This window comes from Dermacentor albipictus, chromosome 1 (genome assembly GCF_038994185.2).
Source record: "Dermacentor albipictus isolate Rhodes 1998 colony chromosome 1, USDA_Dalb.pri_finalv2, whole genome shotgun sequence".
NCBI lineage: Eukaryota > Metazoa > Arthropoda > Arachnida > Ixodida > Ixodidae > Dermacentor > Dermacentor albipictus.
In genome coordinates, this window is record NC_091821.1 from 153,920,638 (window position 1) to 153,940,466 (window position 19,829).

Sequence of the window (19,829 nt, forward strand, 5' to 3'; positions counted from 1 at the left end):
CGCGCATGCGCTGTGGACGTCTGACGACCGTTTTCATGCGACAGCATTTTAGGCTGACTGCACCCACCTATGGGTATCCACCTGACGAAAAAATATGGGTCGATCCCGAAGGCACTGCAGTCAAATAAAGCTTCTCTTAGCGCTGGCGGCAACGAGGGCAGAATGCGAGAAACTGACACTTGACGCACGCGCGACAGTTTTGCACGAGAGAAGCGTGCGTGCGACCGTGGCCTAACGGTTCGAGCATTGGGCTGCTCTGCTGGTGCACGCAAGTTCGGCCCCACCATCGGCCATGCGTTTTCTTATAACCTTATAGGCGGACTTCACCCACTTTGGTAGGTATCTAACAGAAAACTCGAAGTGCGCTGAGCGCACTCAAGCGTGCTGCAGTGTGCACGCAATCACGAGTTTGTACGATGTATAGAAACGTCACTTGGATAAATCACAGTGTGCAAGGTCACCCGTGACGCACGCGCGCGAAAGCTGTCGAGACGTTGCAGTCACCACAATCTGAATATGCGATACTTAGAGAGGTAGCGGTGCTAAGTTGTGGCCTAGCTTTTCTTTTTTTTTTACCATTCTAGGAAGTAAGCTGCAGAAGACACAAAATCAATAGAAGGTTAGTATGAATCTGTTATAACGACTGACATCGTTTGCATACACGTCAGCGGTCTTAAGTTTGATTATAAGTACAGTGCACCAGCGGACAGAATATTGAGAGGAGAGACAGCTACAAGCGCGGGACACCCAACTAAGATATAAAATCGCCCCCCCCCCCACCGCCCCCTTGTTCGTAGTAATCTTCCGTCGGCTTGTGCGCTGTTTCTCTAATGAATTATTAACTACTCCGGTCGCATACCTTGATAAAGCCGAGTATGTTATTGAGTTATAAGCTATGTATACACTTAGAATGCTTCAAGCTAGCGATTTAACCTCGCAAAGAAAGAGCTGTCTTGTTGCCCTCATGCTTCTGGTATGTCACAAGGTGAAAGAAAGTGATCTGTGTTAACACTGTATAATGGCCAGTGGCGTCGCAAGAAGTACCTCGTCGCAGCAGGCTGCATTAGGAGCCGCATTTCAACATGTCATCGCTAGCTTTGCGCGATGCCTACGCGAAGCGTGCCTGAAGAGGCCATTTTTGATAACAGTGCATGTTCACTGTACCGAAATTTAAATGGCACGCTGTCTTGTTCCTTATCACTAGGAATGCTGCACAGGGATTACCCTGAGGACCGCGACATGGAGGATGAGTGGAAGAACATCAACACTGTGAGTACTAAATTCAATGCTACTAAATTCAAATGTCAAGAAATTCAGGTCGCGATGTTACTGTAATTCCTAATCCCTGAAAGAGACGGGAATGCTGGTATATAAGAAAATGTGTTTTGCATTCCCTTGCCTTCGACTCTACAGGGTGTCCCAAGTAAGTTTAGCCAAAGTTTCAAAATACGCAAATGCCCCGTAGCTGGACAGAACAAAGGTAACGTTGTTTTCCGTCGCTTGGAGATACTCAATCTATCTTTTTTTTCATACCGCCTACTTAGATAATTAGTCTTAATTAATTGATCTTCTTCTCAAATATTATAGCCAGATGAAAAGTGTCAGTGAGAAAATTGTAGAGCGACCTAAAAAGCTCCCGATACAGCTGTCTGTTGCTCCATACGTGCTACATAAAAGTGTTTTTCCGAGCGTGAAAGAAGCCCGCGAATATACGCAAAGTGCCTCGAGCGGCCAGACGCGTGGCAATATTGCGTGTATTTGCGGGCTTCATGCTCTGGAAAACACTTCCATGTAGCGCTTATTGAGAAACAGAAAGCCGTATCGGGAGTTTTTCAGGTCGCTCTACAATTTTCTCACTGACACTTTTCATCTGGCTATAATATTTGAGAAGTTGATTGAATAAATAAGGCTAATTATCTAAGCAGGCGGAATGAAAAAAAAAGATAGCTTGAGTATCTCCAAGCGACGGAAAACAACGTTACCTTTGTTCTGTCCAGCTACGTGGCATTTGCATATTTTTAAACTCTGGCTAAAGTTAGCTGGGGCACCATGTATAATTAATAGTTGGTGACCACAGCTTTGCCAGCATGCTACTAAGAGATAACGTCTTTTTTTTTCTGTATAAACAGAGAGGTCGGGGACAGACTGCCTATAAAAATTCTAAGAGTGCTGTCAGTGGCGTGATAGGGTGAATGGAATAATGCATAAGTTTATTATTTTTATCTTACCTTTCACTGACGCCCACAAGAAGCCGTCACACTACCCTTAACATTGGTATCCTGAATTTTTGTTTAAGCAGCGATTGTTCCAACTTAGTCATATCACAAGTAAAATGACATTAAGTCGCGTACGGAAAGACTGCGCGTTCTGTAAGTCTGTGCTTCGCTGCAGCAAGCTAACATGTTAACCGGGAGTTGTAGTAAACATTTCACAGTCACTATCGCTCTTAACACATTAGCCTTCCACTTGAAGGGCAAATATATTCAGGATCACGCCAAGACCAGGGATTCCAGAGCTAAAAAGAGAAAGAGTTGTCGTTTCCGAGCATCGTATAACGCGAAGAGCTCGCTAGCCGCAGCGGGTGCGTCGTTATCACCTTCGCAGTGTGCGAACACGCGCTGCTTCTCTGGTGCGCAGATGCTGAACTGCATACTGGGCATGGTTGAGAAGACGAAGCGCGCCATCGCCATCCTGCAGCACCGCAGCCAAGCGGAGCGGCCCGATTTCGCGGCTTCCGTCTGGACGGGCAGCCGGCGCCACCTGGACGTCGACTACGACCTCAAGAAACGGGACCTCATGGCGCACTACAAGTCGGCCGCCGAGATCGACAGGGTCTCCGAGGTCCGGCGTCGCGCAGGTGAGCGAACCGCGAGTCGCCCGAGAGCCCTCAGCCACATATTGTTGGACGTCCACGTTCCCCCCATCTACTTATCGCTTCTACGCACAGTAATTAGCAAAAGATACGATAAGGCTCCCGGAGCAAAAGACTGCAACGGGATCCAGGATGTGGAGAGTAAATGCACTTCGCTCCGAAATGCATGGAGTAGCATTTATCTTCTTCGCAGCAATCTATTATAGATGGACACACACACACACAAACACACACACACACACACACACACACACACACACACACACACACACACACACACACGCACACAAACACACACACAAACACACACACATACAAACACACACACATACAAACACACACACAAACACACACACACACACACACACACACACACACACACACACACACACACACACGCGCGCGCGCGCGCGCGCGCTTTTGTACGCCCGGTGGTTGGCGTCCCTTAACTTTGGGTGTGCAATACCTAAAACTGCCTAATGTCCTTCGTACGCACGAATAGCGGCAAATTAAATGCTGATAATAAGTACACGTTCAGCGCTGGTTGTCTGGGATTGGGCGGATGGACAATATTGCCGATAATGCAGTTGGTTATTACGAGTTGGTGCCTCCGGTACCGATGGCCACACATTCACGCGTTACCTTTAACAAATTGGAGCTTCGCATTACAGAAAGGACCGGAACAATGAGTGCCACAGCTGTGCTTTCCTTTACAGGCTTCCGCTTTCGTGCGACAGATGCCATATTGGATGGCAGGGGACATGTCTGGCTATTAAGCGCACGTATAGAGAACGTTGCAGCTTCTTTATTCCTCTCTTAGGTTTAAGTGGGAAATGCTTGTTTATTGATATGCCGCCAGCATAAGTATCACGTGTTCTCTAGAAGTAACGAACAGTGCAGAGCGATCCAGGTGCGCTTGCGTATTGAATGAAACAAGGCGAAAGTATGGCACACGAGATGGACTGTCTTCCTTTCAGTCTTGTACGTTGATGTTGTTGCTCTTTTTCTATTTTTTGTCTTCGCTGTTTATTAATACTTCGAGATAGATGCGTGTTGTCCGCCCCGTGATGGTTAACCCACCGTGGTAGCTTGGTGCTATTGTGTTGCTGTGTACGACGTCGGCAGGTAGAATCGCGACACCAATAGCCGCAGTCCAACAAAAAGAAGAAAAAAAGAAAAAAATATTGCGTACTTCGACTTAGGGTTTCACAACGACGTCTGTCACAGACCACATGCTCTTTCTGGACGTTAAAACCCAACATTTCACTTGGACCGTGCGCCGTTCCAGTGCGCGGCAAGCTGTCAGCGCCAAATAGCGGTTTGCAGAGAAACAGTCGATGCCTAAGTTGTGGCCGTCCTGCAACGTGGGCCGTGGACACGTTTAGCTCGGCGACCGACCCCGGGTCTTAGCATGAAGTCATGATGGCCTTTCAAGAACGTGGAAGGTTTTACCCATGATTTGTGATGTGAAATGCCCTTTAAGAACTGTGGTCGCGGGCACAGCATAAGCAGCAGAAAGCGTTGGTATTTTGGCATGCAGGTTGGTAAAGCGAACTCGAAAAAGAGGCAAACTTGTGAGGGGTTTTCTATGGACATCGTCTAAGTTTGGTGGATTGAATTTCGTACGATTTCTATCGACTACCATTGGCTAGTGTGCGCTTGGAGGCTGCAGTTCGATTCGACACGATTAGCAGTGTGTCGCAACATGGCAAGGTAATGAACGAGAGCACGGGAAGGCCGAAACACTAAAGCTAACACGTAAAACTTTCAAGGAACAGCAGTTTCATGTAAAGGATAAGATCTCCCTTCAAAACGCTCCATCCACTGAGTTCGTATCGAATTTCTATCGATTTTCATCTGACTTACATTTACTCCATCTAGACTGAGGCTGGGTTTCGAACCCTGTTTGAACCTTCTTCAAATAAGGTTCGAAGAAAGCTCTTGGAAACCTTCGAACCGGGTTGCAGCCACTTCAGCAGCGCTGAGAAGTACATGTCGCGTTCTTGCAGAGGAGGCAGTGAACGAGGTCAAGCGGCAGGCCGTGGCTGAGCTGCAGAAGGCCGTGTCGGCCGCTGAATCCAAGGCCAGCGAGCTGGTGGCAGCTGAGCGCACCAAGATGGAGCGGCTGCTGGGTGAGGCGCGACGCCAGGCGGCGGAGGAGGCGCTGGCCGCCGTCAACCACCAGGAGGACTCAACCGAGGTGAGTGCGCCGCTTCCGGCATTCGTCCCTTCCACCGGGGCTTGCGGAAGCGCCTGTGGTCGGGCCAAGACCACTGAGGAACGGATGTGTATTTAACCTGGTCTCCTTGGTTCTTCGACCCCTTAAAGCAGAACTGCTGGAACTGCGGACGCAAGGCAAACGAGACATGCAGCGGCTGCAATGTGGCGCGCTACTGCGGTGCCTTCTGCCAGCACAAGGACTGGGAGAACCACCATCGCGTGTGCGGCCAGCCGTCCTCGAGCCCCAGCAGCAGCGGCGGAGGCCCCGTCGGCAAGCGCAGTCCCACGCCGCCCCGCAGGCTAGAAGGCAAGGTGGACTCGCGCCATTAACAGCGCTGATGCCATCATCGCCGTCTCGAGCCACGGCCGCCGACCACCGGGGGCACCGCAGCGAGCGAGGTGCTCCCAAGATAGTGCGCGTGCGCAAACGCCCTCTGTGTACGGGTCGCTGCGAAAGGGCACGTCGGGGGCGTCCTCGATGAGCGCACGCTTGCTCCTGGGCAGAACAGAGATCAGACTGCGCTTGTTCGAGGCCCGATAGGAACTACGTTCTACGCATCTACGGCTGCAGCGAGTTCTACAGCAGGAACGAACTTTGCTGCGCTCGCAGACTGGCCGCCCCTGCAGAATGTTCGCCGATTCTGTTTGATTTAGAGGTAAAGGACGGCCCTGCTCTTGTTCGCATCATTGTAAGACGCAAGTCATCATTTTCTTCGCTTCGCCAGAGTGCTACGAACGCAAAAGCACCGCAGAGACTATTGGTGCCTGGCGTCCGCGCAAACGTTGCGGAAAACGCAGTACACTACTGCACTACGTCTGCTGAATCTCATTTTTTTTTTAATTTCGTCGTGGTCTTGTGTTCGCGAAGACCAACGCTGTGTATGCCGCAAATGTTTGTTATATTGTGTCAAAAAGGTATTTCTGTTTATTTTGAGCTAAACAGGGACATATTATTTTCCGTTAACTGTAACCAAGGTTATGGCTGCTGTTAGGAAAAAAGTGGTAGCAGTGAGCGATAATATCCGGTTGGAGCCGCCATGGCGCACCTTGATGTACCAACGCGTAGCTGACTAAATTGCTTCGCCATGCTGTTGCAAACTGTGGTGACGTTGCCTGTACAGCAGTGAGATTTCTGTAGTGCTGTCGTCGCAAATGCATCAAGCGTGCTCGCGCGCACACGCACACACACACACGCCTAGCGTGCCCCCTTCCTGCGTTGTCACTTAGAACGCGGCAAAAAGGAAGGAGGAAAGCTGCCATTGCGCTTTCTCTTGCTTTGCGTGTCACTGCGCATGTCAACCATCGTGCGTCGTGATCTGTAAAAAAATAAAAAAACGTGTCAAGTTTAGAAAGAAAAAAGTCCGTCGGAGCAAGACCGCTCGCGGCGTGCCGGCGGTTCTCCCCTCATTGCGACGAGGGTTCGTCCATGCTTCGCGCCCCTTTTCAACTCGCACAACCCTGCTATCTGTAATCACACTTTTCGCCGCACTGTAGCGGCCATGACCAGCGAGACTGCTGTAAGCAGGCATACCATGCTCTTGTTGCAGGCGGCCTTGGTTCATGTATATGCAAAGTATACTGCATTCACGAATTTCGCCTATTCGCAGTGATAGGCTGGCAAAGTGAAGCTGTCGAAGCCGTGAGATCATTTATTGTGAACGCCTGAAATGTCAGAAAGCAAGCGAAACTACGCTCACTGCTGTTAGCACGTTCTGAGGAATCTACGTCAACGCCAATGAAACAACGTGGAAGCTAGTCAAATCACAGCCATGATAGAAATACTTTCAAGAAGATTTAAGAGCACCTTTTACTTCTTTACCTATGTAGACACTACACTGTACCAGCGCCTTCAGAAATTATTGCATTTTTGCCTTGGCATCGTATCCTCTTTTGCTACGCATTTGTGAATACAACTGCTTTTGAATTCATTTTTCGCTTTAGGAACACGTGATCGCGTCACTCCTTTGTGCATGAGATATTTGGGACGATCTTTTCTGGGGCTAGCGCTGCTGTGCAACGGAAAGCTGGAGTAGTATTATTTTTACATAGCCAATGTCTAGGCTGGATAAAAACATCACTTTTGTGATCCAGTTCCCGTTCGTTTGCAACTCCATACAGACATTCACCTCCAATACAAAGACAATTGGAAGGACCGCTGCTAGCACTCTAGTACTAGTACTAGTAGAAAGACAAGACTCCACTGCCTATTGGGACAGTTCCCTCCGCACCCACTAAATGCACAAGCGCAGTTTACAAGTACGCCACTTCTTTCAAGCTTTATTTAAGTTCATCTAGTCCAAACAACCGTAAATTTAAATTTTGACTCGTTGTTTGATGGCAGACACGCTGCAACATCGAACACGTTACCGTTGTTACATTTCTAAGAGACTTCTTTTTTTCGCCCTTTCGGAAGTTTACTTCTAATCAGGAGTACATATCGCGACGAAATACTTTCGCCCAGGAAATGGCAAGGTTACAACTGAGGTTCGTTGGAATTTTCTTTTCGTCGACACTTTATTCCGGTGTATGTGTGTGTGTGTGTATTCTAGTCGGTCTGGAGATCCCTGGCACGTTGTCACTTCAGATTGCTTTATTGCCATGTTTGATCAACATTGCAAGTTCCCTGCACCACCAGACGCGCATTTTGCCATATGTGGACAATAATAGTGTCAGCTGTCCTTCAATTTGGAAAGCAAAATGAGGCGGGCTGATGGTGAATTTCACTGCTCCCGATTCCTGTAGCTGGAAGTGCGATAAAGGCGCTTAGTGCTGTGAAATTGTCTGCGCTATTTTCCCAAAAGAATGTTGCTGCTTTCCGGCATTGCACCCTCTTCAGAAGGCATTCAACGTCGACAGCAAAGTGTGCTTTTGCGAAGGTTATCCTGTAGCATGCAGCCGATGCCTACGCCTTTATAAAACGCCCTCTTCAAACCAATCCAACTTGAATATTTAGCGGCCGGTAGATGGCAACACACCCTGAATGAAATTGGGATCAGCCATGGACAAATGTCTCATGATACAGCACACATGTGAGATGCGTGTCCGACATGGCACATATCTCATTACGGGACGAATGATAGGACGCCTATCGAAACGCTGGCTAGCTTGTCTGAGGCAAGTCACTCTGCACCCTCGCCCACTCCCCCCTTAAACGAATTTGGTATAGAACCCTCGAAACCAGTTAACCTGTCCTGCTGCCACCCGTTTAGCTTTAGGTATGCGGGCACAGTGCTTGCCGGGTAATGTGTAGGCTGACGCGAAACTACTTCACAGCTAACTTAATGATTTCCCCACATGCACTAATTGCATGCAGTTGCTGACTTATTTGATTCGATGCGATTAGAAATGTTGGCAACTAGTACTGTTGGTCTACACTGCATCTAAACACAGTGAGTATAATTCAGAATTATTAACGAGAAAAGAATAGAATACTGCACGGAACGTTTGACACTCCCTCTCATCGCGATATTTTGCAAATCAATTGGACGAAACATAACAGCCGTCTAGAAACTAGCTCGGTGTGGCAAGTAATACGACGTCTTATCCTCAACTTCGTTCCCCCTAACTGGCTGTTATGTAGATGATGGGCTGTGTGAGGGAGGTTGACGAGTCATTTTCGTTGATGACCTTCATGCGCTACGCGATTGACGTACTCAAAATTCTAAAAGCGATCAGCGCTTATGAGCAATCTGCTGACATAGCCATATACAAGATCACAGAGAGCACCAATAATTTAGATGCGCGCGGTCGTTAACAGAAACTCGCACAGCACGTTTCGGGGGCCAGCACAAATTATCTGTAAGAGACTAATTAATGCAGTACATTAGCTTCCGCCTACGGGAGCACCCTTAAAGCCCCATCCCCGCCGGCATGGGTTAAGCACAGATCTGAAGCACGCACATCACCGGCGACGCGCTGCCTCCTTCACTGCTGCTGAGTGGATTCTGAAGGGTCGACGGATTCTTCCATGATGGTGGCTGAATGCGATATCCGCAGTAACCTTTTCTGAACAGCAATATGTGCCTCAAAAATTTTGCGTTGCAGCCACAAAAGCGCTCAGCACAGTGGCTTGAAGAAGGAAGCCTGCACACATTTATTTAACCATAAAATGCTGAATGGCAAACTACACGGTTATAGACATAGTGAATTTGGTCCGCCTATTTCTCTTTATGCCTTGCATGCAGATTGAAAAAAAAAATTGCGATTCTATTTTTAGGTTAAGGTGCAAGGTCTGTGGTGCATAGGACATGCGATTGGTTATGAGATTATGAGTGTTGCTGCTCGCGCGCGGCGCAGCGCTGAACAGTGTATTCTTTTCCTTTTATTCTTTGTCTCTTTTGTGTAGCGTTGCTTCGATTTGTTAGGTCTTGCATCGTCAGCTAATGCTGAGACGCCGCTGTGTGCCGTCGGCGGTGTGCAATTGTGTGTCGGGCGTTTCTCTGGCAGAATTAATGAGCGCGATGCCCGGCGGTACGTTAAATAGCTGTTTTCAGAGTTGTTTGTAAAGAAGAAAAAAAAATGTGTTGAATGTTTGGGTATTATACCACATTCAAGCCCGTTCCCCAGGGACCGCAACTATGTACAGCAGTTTATGCTCCGGTGATAACAGCCGCCATGTTTAACGCAAGCCGTGAAAGTGTGCTGCTCCGTGCCAGATGCGGGAGGTCTAGCAGGTGTAGCACGTTGCGATACAGAAGCACCCCCCGGAAGGTTTCACGGTGCCCCTGCACACTTGGCAGCACTAGACACAGCACTGTGGCCGTGTTAAGCGAGGCCTGCGTCGCCAAGCGTGCCAGCCAACGCCTCGAGAACGCCCGGTCGTCTGCTGAACGCCGAGGAGAAGAATTCTTTGTCGGCGAAGACGTACTTTCGGCGTTGGTGGCTCGCTTCGACTTTGCTCGAAACTCTAGCTTTTAAGCCTGCGGTTGTGGACCGCGGATGACGGGTGCGTGTGAATGGTGTATCAGCGTACGAGTGTGCGTGTGCCTGCGTGCCTGCTTGTTCCTTCTCCTTGTCAATCCAGAAAAACTGCACTCTCGCGCGCGTGAGAAAAGTTGCCGCGCCCGCGGGCAGCGCTTGAGGTCGCGAGGTCGCGTGTCGGCGCGAGATGCCTAATATATAGATACACATATACATAGACATACGAAACTCGCGTCGGCACCTCGCGATGCTCACTCTTTTTATCCCGTATAGCTGTTGACGTGTGCCCTAGATGTTGTTCTCTTTATTTTTGTTTGTGAGTCGGAAAGAGAGAGAGAGAGAATTTTTAATGGTAGAAAGGTGGAGATAGTCGGCCTGAAGTGAAGTGCCTCTAGCCTGATACTTCACGCTGAGCAAAGGACTTGGGGGAACAAGGGGAAGTCAGAGAGTCTCATTGCGCGTATGACGTGAAGTCGAGGTATGGCAGCTGCAACACTATGTACCCACCCTCGTCGTAAAAAATAACGACGCTGCTTTAGCTATTCTCGGCGTCCTCTTTCTTTCGATCCGTGGCTATAGTTCCTGCGAAGAAAAAAATGTCGATTACTTCTTTTTTGTCTCTCTTCGACACACCTATGTTTCTCAATACGTGGCAGACGTGCCATTCATATACAGCGTCGTGAACAGTGGTTTTGCTTCGAAAGAAACAGGCTCTACTCCGTGCTGGCTGAGGACACACAGGCTAGTCGACATACCGTAACGCAGCTCAAGAGACTCGACACGCATGCGAGTCGGCCGCCTTTGTAGCGTTGGCAAGCAACATGCGGGAGGGGCAGGAACGACTATAGGAAACCGATTACGTCTCTCTCGAGGCACTTCCCGTTGAAAATTGTCCACGGATGCGCAACGCCTGCGTAGCGGGCGCATTAATTTTCGCTTCAATCTGTAGACCGCGCTTTTATTACTTCGCTTTCTTTCCTTGTCTTTTTTTTCTTCTTCTAAGTAGACATCATACATTAAAGTAATAGAATGACTAAAGAAAAGAAAAACAATGCTAATTAAGCTGCACTTCTTCATCAACGCCTCTCCATCCACGCTTGTTCTTCCACTTGCACACACTTTTCTGCCTTTGATTACGCTGTCCGGAGCGTGTTCCATTCGGACATGTCGCTTGCTGGCGCTGTGACGGCCATTGCAGTTTTTACGTTTCCGCCTCGACAACGCTTTTCACACAGTCGCACGCAGGTCCAAAGCTGAAACCAGATTAGAAGGCATCGCGTGACGGTAATGAGAGGGCCTCGAGTTGTCAAGCTGTCGTGCGTTCGCTGAAGCGCCCGGTAACTTCTCACTTGCCGCGCATGCACTTTAGTCAAGTGAAATGTTCGTTTTAGTGGCGTGGCTTTCGTTTTCTAGTCGCTTTATAGGCATTGTTTTTGGCATGGACATCGTACGCGACCTGCTCAAAGAATCCGATGAGCCTTTTAATTTTTTTTTTCCCCTCGTCAGTCACCGATATGCTCACTTTGAAAGCAAATAAGTTGCTCGACTGTTCCAGCCACAGCAGTGCACGTGTCTGCCTTTGTTTCGCGTAAGCGCGTATAGTATACCCCACTGCCCTCAAATCATGCCTTCGTTGGCGTCGTTGCGGTAGAATTGTTTTACTTATATGCGGACATGGGTGTACAATGGCCCGGTGGAGCCACTGAATCTCGACGTCAGCCCAAAGCGTGTCGTCGCGGGCGTCTAACACCAGTGTTGGAAACGATGCCCGAAACTCGCTAAGCCGGTGATTCTCTCTTTTTCCTAGTCACCTGCCCGCAAAGTCGCTCGGCTGCCGTACGCGTGAGTGAAAGTGGCCAAGTGCGCGCCGATATCTAGTCACGTCTGGTCGCATCGGAATCAAAACCGCCAGGGCAACCCACAGCACGGCTCACGAATGCGCTTACTCGGGCATCACACAATGGCCGTTTTCCGAAGGCGCGCACCCGGAGAGCGCGCACTAAACTTGCTGCGGGCTCAAGTTTCCGCACAGCATAACCAAGAAGGAGGCGTGTCTCCATCGCGGAAGCTCGTCGTAGGTTTGAGGACACAACGGCATATGTCAGTAAGCTTGTGCTGTCAAAAATGTGCCGAAATACCGCGCAAGCATTCCCTGTTTGGATAAAATGTCGCCGTAATGCAAGAAATTTACCTGCTTCTCTGCACGCGAACCTTGTGACTTGACCAGTGAAATTTCGCGATGACGCGGCCCTCTGAACTTACGGGGGCTGCCTAGTCTCTCCACTACCACGTAGCGTAAAAGACGGAATGCCGCTTGAAATTAGAATCAGAGCCGTTCTTAAGATGATCTGACAGATCAAATTTATTCGAACGTTGGTCACTCGGCCCAAATAGCTACCTCATTTGCAGGACCTCTCACCCAGCGGCATCGCAGAAGCTTCTCAAATGCGTTAGGGCGTAGGCTAGAAAAAAAAAAAAAACGGCTAGTAATTCCCTGCGCGGCGCATGTGTCGATGCAAGCACCAAGTCTCGATGTAACAAAAACAGACACATCACTGCCGCACGAATCTCTCTCTAGTTTTGCGGTTTCATTCTGAAAGCAAATTGAATTTTAACTTGAGTTTCCAAAACACTGCTAGAATTTTATGGTGAATGTAACGACCCGAGCATGGAGGGGCTTGTTTGGTATTGAGTGACCACTTTCCAGTTCAGTCACTTGGCCCATGCATTTTCTCTCAGCTGCCTGGCTCGCTTTTTATAGTGTAAAAATCGTGTCGCTGATGATAATTGTACGCCTAGTATGTGTGTAATGCGTTGATGATTGCTTTGTTTTACCTTGTGTCGTTGGTGTGTTGTCCTGCTCGGGAGACGCGTTCGACAGTGTTTCTCCCGAAGTAACCCTTGTAGCGAAAAAAAAAAAGCATGGAGAACAGCCTTCAGAGTGTCTCGTGGCTTATTTGCCCAAGTACCTCATGGCTAACTGAAAGAGCGTTCTCCGAGTCCGTGAATCACAGTGCCACATTTTCGAGTCTCTTGAGTGCCACACCCCGTGGCCTCTGTAGAACGCACCTGTACATTTCGTTTTGTCTCCCTCTCGCCGTCTACCTCGAGCCTATCTCTTGGTGCTGTACTGATGTGTCCTTTGCTGAAACGTCTGATTTTCTTTTTTTGTGTGTTTCTCCTCTTTGCTTCCTTTTTTTTTTCTTCACCAGTTGCTTTGTAATTCTGCGCATTCATTCACTTGTTTGATTGAGATCATCCACGTGTAAACTTTCCACATGCACGATACAAACAAAGAAGTCTGTACGACATCGAGTCACCTATCCCCACCAGGCGTCTCTTCTGAGACGCCGGCCATGCGCTATGAATGTATGTAAAATACAGCATACGTAAAAAAATCACCATTGTCGCGGTGGCGCCAAAAGCTTCAGAGACGGTATCTGACGTTGTGTTGAAGCCGTGTACATGTGACAACTCTAATTTAAATCAATAAACGCTTCTATTGTGCCCTGGTCCATGCGTGACTTCAGTCGTTTGTTTTCTCTGTCTGCTTCGGCCGAGAACGATGCATGTTGTATCTGGCTGGCCCTTTTTGGTCAAGGTGGTGGCGACAGAGGCTGCAAGCGCCGCCTCTTATCCTACAGGTGACCACTACTGGACGGCTCCACTTCGGTTTCTTTTGATTATATTGAGACACTGACAATAAGTGTCGTTTAGAAGTGTAAACTCAATACCAAACTGTAATGATGAGGAACTACGAATGTGTTCTCCTCTAATGCTCTTCTTTTGGCATTTAAAGTTTAACTAAAGAATTATTATTATTATTATTATTATTATTATTATTATTATTATTATTATTATTATTATTATTATTATTATTATTATTATTATTATTTCTTCAGCTGCTCAGCATACGTCGCCCTAATATCCGACGGCGCTGCAGTGAGACGTTGGGTTAGACGTTCGGAGTTGTAGGAAGTGCTTCAAAAATTTACGAACTTACGTGTTAAGCCACTTGGTGTCTTAAGGAGGCGTATATGCCTCCCTGGATGAATTTGAAGAAACGACGTGGTATCAAATATGGTATTAATGGTATGGAATGGTATCAATTCCTTTTTCGCTTTTTCCCCCTCTTCTTTTCTATTAGCGCCATGCATACAAACATGCAAATGTGAGCCCCTGGCTCGTTTCTTTGCTAGAAAAAAATAGAGCAGGTGAGAAGGCGGTGCAGCTTTAGCGCCTATTTTCCCGACTTCCTGGCTAAGAGAGCTGCAGCAGGGGTTCAACAGCTGAGAGGCATTCTGCTGTTGAGGAAGTTGTATCACGTTCGATGCCAGGTCGCTGCGGCCGCCATTCCTGCTGCGGGACACGAAAACCTGCGCTAGCTTCCCCTTGAGCAATGTAGAAGGTGAACTCAGTGCGACAGTTTTCACAGCGAAGCTGTATATGGCTAGTTTCCAGCGGATCCATGTCTGTAGACGAAAATTGTGGGCCGATCCCGAAGATTGTGCAATACCGGGCCGACCCGCGGCGGAGGTGAAGCAGGCTTCAGCACTGCGCCAACTTGCAAAAATAAGTTTAGTATCTTGGGTCCAAATATAACCCGTACCAGATATTAAGCAGATACACTTGGACCCGCGTCGGCCACGTCTACGTTCCCGCTGCCCTCTCTTTGTCGGCGTTCCAAGCGCTTGCGTTTCTCCTTTCCTTCCGCTCTGCCGTGGTGGCGGTCTCGTCGAAACGTCACGCGTGTCTAGTTTCCTCCGGCTCCTCGGGGAGGCGGTTTCTTGGTCCACGCGAATGTCTATAAAAATAACGGTAAATGAGTCAGTACCTATATGTTCAAAATTCTGTTTCACAAGGTGGATTGAGGCGCAATTCTCTAGCATGTTGTTGTCCTCTCCGCCTCCCTTTTTGCACGATAGAATAAAATTTATTTATTTATTTATTTATTTATTTATTTATTTATTTATTTATTTATTTATTTATTTATTTATTTATTTATTTATTTATTTATTTATTTCGAAGCCAGTTCCAGTTCTGTTTTCTGTGTTGCCCATAATTTCGGTTTCACGTCTGTCGAGCCCATGTCCGACTTGGCTTTTGGAGACCCCTGGACATGATGGGACTGCGAATTAGAGATTCAGCCGCATCGCAGTCCCATCAGTCAAGTGCGCGTTCGCCCTCTTTCCAATCACGAAACAGCTCAGCTACAATTACACCATCGTCGTTGCGGAGAATGTCCATCGTGTTGCGGAGAATGTTCCGTATTTTTTTCTGACGTGACGGCGCCTCGTCAAAAATTACACTGAACCGAGTCGAAGCGTTCTGCCTAACCGTTTCAATCGCCTTCGAAATATGTCGGCGCTCAGCAGTGTCTAACACTGGGTACTGTGGGGGACACTTCCCATAACTTGGATAAGCGAGGTCACAGGAATAATGTCTAGTGAGGCGGATGCTTTCTTATTGCGTGATCAAACACGACGCATGAGTTGCATGCAAGCTGACGCTTCTCCACCCACTGCTTAGACGTGCGGTAATGAGAGAAACTGTGCGAATACCTTCCTGCAGCCTCCCGGCCCCACGTGTTCTATTTTCAGTACGTATAAAAACACGTTCACGGAGGAGTAAGTGTTTCAAGTACATCCGGGCCTGGGAGTCCCTATATTCTACGTCGTCACTTCTGCATACTAAGGCTGCCATCCTCACATTCGCTACAGCGGCGCTGGCACGTAATTTCGAAGCGTATAGAGACGCAAACGAACGGCCAACAATCTTTTTATTTTTCTCGTCGGCGCACTGTGTCGTTCAGGCTGACCACGTCAGTTGCTGCGCATAATATAGTATTCAAGAAGGGGGAAAAACCGTAAGCGCGTTTCGTAAGAACGCCTGATTTCCCGCAGGAACATAATTGGGTTTCGCTTCCTCGCTGTGCTTTTCTGTTTGAATACCCAGGCGAATCCTCTAGAAAAAAAAACTAGAAAAAATACGCGACCGGCCGAGCCCGATCCCTATCACGCGGACGTGGCGGCAATGAATCGCGGAGGCGCGCCTGCAGTTGACGCAGCGTCAGACCATTTTTCTTCTTTCTTGCATAATCTTGCGCGCTGCCGGAATACCCAGCAGCCTGGTCGTCCTCCGACAGGGCGGTGCGCGACAGCAGCCGCGGAGTCGGCCCCCCCTCCCGTCTCCTCTCTGCGCGACGTGTGAACCTTTCTGGGGGCTGGCCAACAATCCGCGCGCTGCTGTGTTTCCCGTTTGACCAAGAACCTGTTAATCCACAAACTCGGGTGAAATAAATAAGAAAAAAAAACATGAAAGAAGTTAGAGCGAAGAATGTCTTCTCGCAGCATCGGGCGCCTACAAGCTACTCTTGACGCCTGAATGTTTGATGCAAACGAGAACGCTTAATTTCGGGCCCTTGGACCGAATCGGCGCACGTGAAGTGCTTTCTCCGCGGAGTGCACATCGTCGTTTTCGGGTCGTCGGTTGCGCGTTCGTGCTGCAGGCGCACATCCACGTCGACGCTCCTCCGAGGCGCTTCGCGCTCGTTCGTCGAATTAGGCTTGCAACGCGCGTGTCTTCTCCTGCGAAAAACCTGCCGCGCATTCCGTCGTAGGCGCGTGCAACGCCCGCACGCAAACGGACGCCAGCGCCGCTCGAAACGACGATAGACGCCGCTGTGGCTGCTGCCGCCGCATAATGTGTACGAGGCGCTGTCAAAAAGTAACCGTGTCTTAGCTACGCTTACATCTTTTAAGAAGATCGAAATGCCACAGTGTAGGCCGGTATGTGCCGAATATTTTTTTTCGCCCATTCATTACACAGATCTCTCCAGATTGCCCCCAACGTCCTCGGGAGAAGTGTCCCACGACGGAAGCACACTACCTCCAATGCGCATACCACACGCTGTGCAATCAGCACTGCTGTGCCTGCGTGGCAGGTTAGCGGGCGTATAAATGGCAAAACAAAATATAAAGCGGGAAGTCGAACTCCTCTGATGCACCCCGCTTCGGCTGTGGCTGACGTCATAAATTATAAATCCGACGTTGTTGAATTGGTTGCGTAATGGAATGTTACACATAGCTCGGTACACCACCGATTCCAATACAATCTGCACTACAGTGAAGTCTTAATCATGTAGTTATACCGAAACGACCTACAGTAGTATCGAGTAGATGTCTGCAGGTAGCTGCAGGATGCATATAGAACGCTGAAGGTGGTGATTTATTCTAATGGATTGTCATTGGATGCGAGGGCTGTGTCCACTACAGCCAGCGGGAAGTACAACCGCCAGCCTGAGTGAAGACAAGTGATGAAGGCAAGTGATGAGAGGCGGTGGTTAAAGAAAAAAGTTCATTGATTTGACTGACACGCGCAGATAGGACCACCCATCTCGACTGTTGTCGTCCGGAATGGAACGGGTAAATGGACATGAAACTGCCTTTTTCCGGGTGAAACTTGAGGGACCATGCAGCCCAGCACGTGATGAGTGGTTCCACTCTTAGGCGAAAAAAAAAAACGAAACAAGTTCCGACCACTATAGCGACGCCGGAAAAGAATGTGCTCGCAGCTTTATTAGAACCACAAAAACGAAACAGTCGGCCACCAAGGGCTTAGAGAGCTGAGTGTCAACGGTATTTCGCATGTTCACCTCCTCGAGGACAATGTGAAGCACGCGATGAGGTCCAACAATCTGTGGCTCCGGTCTGTTTGCACTGACATGAGCATGGCGTTTGCCAAGCGGCACGCACATGGTGGCAGCAAACGTGTCAAAAGTCTGCGTGTTGTTGTTCCTCACGTGACTCAATCACCGGGCCTGTGACCCCCCGATGATTCCCATTTGTTCAGACCGCTTCAAGTGCCTTTTGGCGGATATGAAGTTCATAGTCATAATTGGAGGCAGTTCCTTGTTATACCAGATGTGCTGTATATAGTGAGAATTGTTTGTCTTCCGGGTCGCAACAAGATTGCCTAAGCCCAGCCCACGGTAATCAAGCAATACAGACAGCATGCAGACAGCTAATAAAATATTACACGCAAATAAACAGGGGGCCGAATTTACAAAGCATTTCTTCGTAATTGATCGTTACCATTGGTCGGCCGTCTTCACTAATCATATGTCCAGTGTCAGGATTGGCTGGAGTTTGTTCTTACGAACAATTAGCCTTTTTTTTTCACGGTGCGATGACCCATGTGGCCTGCCCTACAGCAAATTAGTCGCAACGCGTTTTGGAAGAGTCGCGCACGTAGCCTGATCGCGGAAAAAAAAAAAACGCGCACGTACGGCTGCAAACATTCGTGCCTTGTACCGCATTGCGACTCCACCGATAGCTGTACAACAGAACAACAGAACAACAGCGCCATCAGGCCTTCTCGCCCATTAGTCGGTAAGTACTGCATGGCTTCCAGGAACGACATGCTGCCCTGGAGAAGCCGTTAATAATCAATCACGATCCTCAAAACGCACAACGAAAGCACACTTATTGACTTTTGTGGAAATAAACTTTTTCTAAACACTCAACATGGGTGCCGATACACAAATCAATAGGCGAAACCCTGGCAACCTCCCAAAATGTTTCAAATGGCGTGCGCCAGGGGGCAGCACAGGAAAATTTAAAAAAAAAGGTAGATACTATCGTAAAAGTTTTTCTTGTGAATACATGTCCGGAACATTACAACGTAACAGAAAGTTAACACATAAGTAACAACGAACTTGAACATAATAGCAGGCACATGAATCAAAACGCACAAAATATATTGTGTGTAGATGATACACCGACAGACTTCAATACTATCGATGGGCTGAAGGCTGCTGGCATTCCTGGCTTCGTATCACCCACCAGACCGTTGCGCCTGGGATGGGACATCTACGCGTTGCAGAAGCATTTGCGCATATCAAATTATAGCCAACTCAGCCTGTTTGGCAACAGTCACGCTCACGGCAGCCTATCGAGTCTATGCAAGACGCCTCAGGCAAACGTTCAGCGGCGCTACGCAATTCCTGCGTTTCGACATTGTCGCGAGCCGTGTAGTTATGAGCTGGACGCGTAACGGACGGAGTTTAAAAATTTGATATTTCTTGTAACTTGTTTTACTTGTCATTTGTTTTTATTATTACGCCGTCGGGCAAAAATGAATTACGAAGACTTTTTGACTGCAACTGGTATCATGAAGAAAACGAGGCACGTACCGTATCGTAACACATTTCATGAGCTAGGTAAATTTTCGCCAATAGTTATCAATTCGGCGGTAGTTCACAGGTGTCATCTATCATATTGTGCTGCTGCACATCGAAAACCCACCTGGCTAGATAAACTGCGGTGCACTTCCCACTGAACCGGTAGATACAGTCGAACCAAGTGCGGTGTGAGAAATTAGGCTTTCACGGAGTAGTTTGCGCTCCAGAGAGGTTTGTATGAACAGGCGTACGTCCGCCATTTCTGGCGTCTGACGTATGGTCATGGACAACTGATCAACGAGTAACGAATTCTTGTTACAAATGTAGAGCTTTACAAAACTCGGGGAATGCCCCACGCGGGCGGACGTTCTACTTTCTTTTACTCCCTTCCTTCCATCCTTGGCTCTCTCACCTATGAATTAATCTACAGGCAGCACGCTTGGTTCGTGCCGACATTATCTTACTTACCCCATGCGAGGTAAGTTTCTATAGAGTATTTAATAGAGGCAGGCGAATGTCGAATTTTCAGAATAAGGATTGAATACGAATAATAAGTATCGAATATCGAATCGAATATTGAATAGTCAAACGCAGAGGCCTATATTTACAGCCGCAATATTTACTTTGGCATAACTA

The 19,829-nt window shown here is 48.3% G+C and overlaps 1 protein-coding gene and 1 pseudogene across 5 annotated transcripts in view; one reads left to right on the forward strand and one right to left on the reverse strand.

Annotated features, from left to right (window-relative positions):
* Positions 1-13,527, forward strand: part of nvy (CBFA2/RUNX1 partner transcriptional co-repressor nervy) — a 177,544-nt gene extending 164,017 nt beyond the window's left edge. For 4 of the 5 annotated variants that reach the window (XM_070527581.1, XM_070527591.1, XM_070527585.1 and 1 more), the window contains 4 exons: positions 1,205-1,269; positions 2,638-2,857; positions 4,882-5,072; positions 5,201-13,527. In XM_070527581.1, the coding sequence (XP_070383682.1) occupies positions 1,205-1,269; positions 2,638-2,857; positions 4,882-5,072; positions 5,201-5,422 (698 nt within the window). In that variant the 3' untranslated portion in view covers positions 5,423-13,527. The remainder of the gene's footprint in view (positions 1-1,204; positions 1,270-2,637; positions 2,858-4,881; positions 5,073-5,200) is intronic. The other variant, XM_070527583.1, reaches the window with a different exon arrangement.
* A 967-nt stretch (positions 13,528-14,494) lies between these two features.
* LOC139055053 (U2 spliceosomal RNA) lies at positions 14,495-14,660 on the reverse strand (annotated as a pseudogene).
* Positions 14,661-19,829: the final 5,169 nt, after the last annotated feature.